The sequence below is a fragment of the Arachis ipaensis genome, chromosome B01 (assembly GCF_000816755.2).
Source record: "Arachis ipaensis cultivar K30076 chromosome B01, Araip1.1, whole genome shotgun sequence".
Lineage (NCBI taxonomy): Eukaryota > Viridiplantae > Streptophyta > Magnoliopsida > Fabales > Fabaceae > Arachis > Arachis ipaensis.
This window is the reverse complement of record NC_029785.2, coordinates 129,646,196-129,649,916: the sequence shown is the minus strand read 5'-3', so window position 1 is coordinate 129,649,916 and position 3,721 is coordinate 129,646,196. Positions and strand designations below refer to the sequence as shown.

Below are 3,721 nucleotides of genomic sequence, written 5' to 3'. Positions count from 1 at the left end.
CGTTGATGGATTATTAAATTAAGATTAATCTAACATTTCTTTTTTAACTATTAGATCGAGTTCGTCGTAATAATTCGTTTTTCTTCTCATCCTGAATCCGAAACTTAGGGTTCATCCCTTCTCCCATTTTACTCACTCGTCGATCTGTCAAAAAATTGAAGACTGATGAGGGGATCTTATAACAAAAACCTGTTCTTGTACCACCTCACTGTCATCACAAGAACATCATCACCCTCATTTCTGATCCCTTCACCATCTTCCCTATTCCGTGCTCCCAATTACACCACAGTCACAGAAACCCTGGAAAAACAATCCTTTACGGTGAATTACCTCGTCAACAATTGTGGGCTCCTCCCAGATTCGGCTCTTAAAGCTTCAAAATACGTACTTTTTAAGACTCCAGAGAAACCCGACTCAGTCATCGCACTCTTCAGGAGCTTCGGTTTCTCAGATTTGCAAATTCACAATGTCATTCGGAAAAAACCCCGGATTCTCGTCAGCAAACCCAAAGAGACCATCTTGCCCAAGCTCGAGTTCCTCATCTCCAAAGGTGCTTCAAAATCACAACTTGTCCGCATCATCGATCTCAACCCTCTAATCTTGCAAAGAAGCTTAGAGAAACACCTAATCCCCACTTTCGATTTGTTGAACAATTTCATTCTTTCTGAAGAAAGGACCATTGCTTCTATTTTACGCTCTGTCCAAATTTTAACTTCTTCAACGTCGCATCGGAATATTAACTTGCTGGTAGATTTAGGTGTCCGTGAGAGAAGCTTGGCAAGGCTACTTCGCCAATGGCCTTGGTTGCTTCTGGTCAATTCTAAAGACCTTAAGAGTATGGTAGATGAAGTCATTAAAATGGGGGTTGATCCCGCCAAGGCTAATTTTGTTCCTGCATTGTATGCTAAGCTGCTTCCAAAGTCCATGTGGGATAGGAAAGTTGAGTTGTACAAGAGGTTTGGATTAACTGATGACAACATTCGTGAGGCTTTTGTGAAGCACCCTTTCTGTATGCTGAAATCTGTGCAGAAAATTGAGGCCTGCATCGAATTCTTTGTCAAAGAACTCGGTTGGAAGCCTCTTGATGTCACCAATTATCCGGTTCTTCTCTCGCTGAATTTGGAGAAAAGGGTTGTTCCCAGGGCTGCTGTCTTGAAGATTCTTATGGCCAATGGTGCCATTAAGAGTTGTAAGCATTTGTTAGCATATACTGTTTCGGAAGAGATGTTCTTTAAGAGTTATGTGAATCGTGGTAAGGATCAAGCACCGGAGTTATTGAAGCTGTATCGGGAGAAAATGAATCTTCCAGTAATGGATAGTAAATTGATGTCTTGAGCTTTGTGGATACCTTTTTGAATTTCAGTCTACTTTTCTGAGGTTTCATTTGATAATTTGCATTCATTTTGCCATGAACTGGTCTTCCGATGAATCAGGCAGTAATATCTGTCAGCCTAAGAGACTTAGTAGTTAGTTTTAGTGAACTGGGGTTAAATGTGTGTGAGATGTGATGCTTTCAGGGTATTCTCTGGGAATGCTTCTAATCCAGCATGCTGAGCTGCCATCTTTTTAATATTTTTTGCAACTGCACAATGTCTAAGAACCTTGTGGTGATTAGGGAGAACTGTAGATTGTAGTTCACAATTTTATCTTTCATTGTTTTTCAGGGGAAGATGAATATAATTCTCTCCACATTTGTCTGTAATTTTGGAACATGATGTGATGCCGTTGATCCTTGCATCAGCAATGAGCCCCAATGTTGATCTTCTTTCCCCTTTATGTTTTTTGGTACAAAGTCTAGTGTAATTTTATTCTTGCATAAGTGGTTTTGTTGATTGATATTAGTCACCGTTTAAAGTTGTATTAGACACCGAATTTAAAAGCAATTCAATCAACTTGGCTACCCAAATTACCATTTAATAGAGATGATAGATGTGGATAAATATTATTTACAGGGTGGTATTTTTACACCTGGCTTAAACTAATTACGTTTGACAACGTTGGAAACGGACTGAAATGGACGTGAATCCGTAACACATGGTTCTTGTTTGGATGGTACTGAAAATTTGAAACATGCACCAACACCAACAAGGAACAGGGATCAGCTTTCAACTTGTACCCAATAAACCGTTCAGATCTCCCAAGAGATTTGGTATCATAATTCATAGTTGTGGGGAAGGCATCATCACCAACATCCATGTATCTCATCAACTCCCAACAGATTTAAGGGATGAAAAGAGGCAACAGTAACATCTAATGTGTGTTGTCCACCCACTCCTGTTGTTTATATTCGACAACTTCATCGTAGGTATCCATGTTGTGACAACCCTCAGCGAAACAACTAGTGGGCAATACAATTGAAAATTGGTCAGGAAAAGGGGCAACAAAGGAAAAATATTTCTCATTCTTCCCAAGAGAATTAAGAGAGTCAAGCACCTTAGCTCATGCCAAAAGATGGTCGCTTTATCATGTAGGAAGGGACGAAGAGGTGAAATGAAGGTATCTCCCACATGAAGGTGGCGAGATGGCGATTTCGCCTTCTCTTCTAGCCAAGTGATGAACTGTGAGGTGGCCACATGAACAATGACAGTTGGATCTGGGTCCCCTAAGAGAGCTTGTAGCTCCCTCATTATCCATGGCTCAATCCGTTGTAGAATGTCCCTTTTAACAGCATTTCTTCTTCCATTCTGAAAATTTAGAGAGTGAAAGACTCATATTGAGTGTTTAAGTAGAAATAGGATGATGTTGCAACAGAATTGAAAATGAGAAAGGAGAAAAAGACAAGTATACCCCCATGGAAAGGAACAAGTTGCATGGACCGCAGCCTTTGCATCCTCGCTCAAGACACCTTAGGGTTGCACAATCAGGTTGCAATCTTTGATCGTATATGCTACAAAACCCGAATTCCCAAATCATATAAACTAATCTTCCAATACACTGAATTGAATTGTTGTTTACATACCTAGCACGCCATTGAAGCTTCCTCTGAGCAATAACATCTGCACTCACAAGTCCAGCACGCCCAAACGATCTTCTCCGGGGCAATGCCCTCCTTCGTCCATTAGTCACCGCTACCCTCGCCCTACCAAACAAATAAGAAACCCTAAATCCTTATTCTCAAAATTCTCCAACGTTAAGATTGAAGATAGCAATTGACCTGGTAGAGGGAAGTCGTGGCGGTTGGTTTGCATCAGAATGAGAGTGGAAGGGTAAGAAGTGCTTCCGGAAGGTTCTGGAAGAGAGGCTGAGGATGGAGAACCAGAAGGCGAAACCGGAATTGCAGAGAGGGCACGCTCTGCGCACGTGACTCCAACGGCGGATGCAGTGGGTGCAGTAAGCGTGGTAGCAGCGGGACAGAACCGCAGCTTCTCTGAACCGAGATTCCAGATCGGTAAAACATATTGGACAAGAATGCCCCTCGATAGCTGCCCAAATTACCTTCTTGACCACCACCTCCTTCTCTTTCTGTGTCTTTCGCCGGAGGGAACAATTCCGTTCCATCAACGCACACGTTGCTTGCAGCTTCGGATTTCACAGCTCACGGAAGGAGATATTCAGGCCATGTGTGCCAAGCCCAAGCTGACTTAAATTTGATTTTATTCTAAAAATAATAATTAAATATAAATACATATTTTTAACTTGAATAATGTTAAATGAATGTTAAATTTAGAAAATGTAAAAATTTAAGTAAAGTGAATTTTATATAAACTCAATAACTAAGAAC

At 41.0% G+C, this 3,721-nt stretch overlaps 2 protein-coding genes across 2 annotated transcripts; one reads left to right on the top strand and one right to left on the bottom strand.

Annotated features, from left to right (window-relative positions):
* On the top strand, positions 166 to 1,335 carry LOC110262437. Its single transcript, XM_021112117.1, has one exon. It carries the CDS (start codon positions 166 to 168, stop codon positions 1,333 to 1,335), a length of 1,170 nt encoding a protein of 389 aa, XP_020967776.1.
* On the bottom strand, positions 1,873 to 3,576 carry LOC107638359 (E3 ubiquitin-protein ligase Topors). The gene is made up of 5 exons (XM_016341600.2): positions 3,155 to 3,576; positions 2,960 to 3,079; positions 2,788 to 2,887; positions 2,434 to 2,684; positions 1,873 to 2,338 (listed from the first exon to the last, which is right to left on the bottom strand). Exons 1-5 carry the CDS (start codon positions 3,496 to 3,498, stop codon positions 2,251 to 2,253), a joined length of 903 nt encoding a protein of 300 aa, XP_016197086.1. The 5' UTR covers positions 3,499 to 3,576; the 3' UTR covers positions 1,873 to 2,250.

Excerpts from the sequence above, each read along its gene's own strand:
- LOC110262437 (XM_021112117.1), top strand. The coding sequence starts at position 166 with ATGAGGGGATCTTATAACAAAAACCTGTTCTTGTACCACCTCACTGTC.
- LOC107638359 (XM_016341600.2), bottom strand. The coding sequence starts at position 3,498 with ATGGAACGGAATTGTTCCCTCCGGCGAAAGACACAGAAAGAGAAGGAG. Across the intron at positions 3,080-3,154 it reads CCACGACTTCCCTCTACCAG|GGCGAGGGTAGCGGTGACTA; the intron begins GTCAATTGCTAT and ends TTTGTTTGGTAG. Across the intron at positions 2,888-2,959 it reads AAGCTTCAATGGCGTGCTAG|CATATACGATCAAAGATTGC; the intron begins GTATGTAAACAA and ends CGGGTTTTGTAG.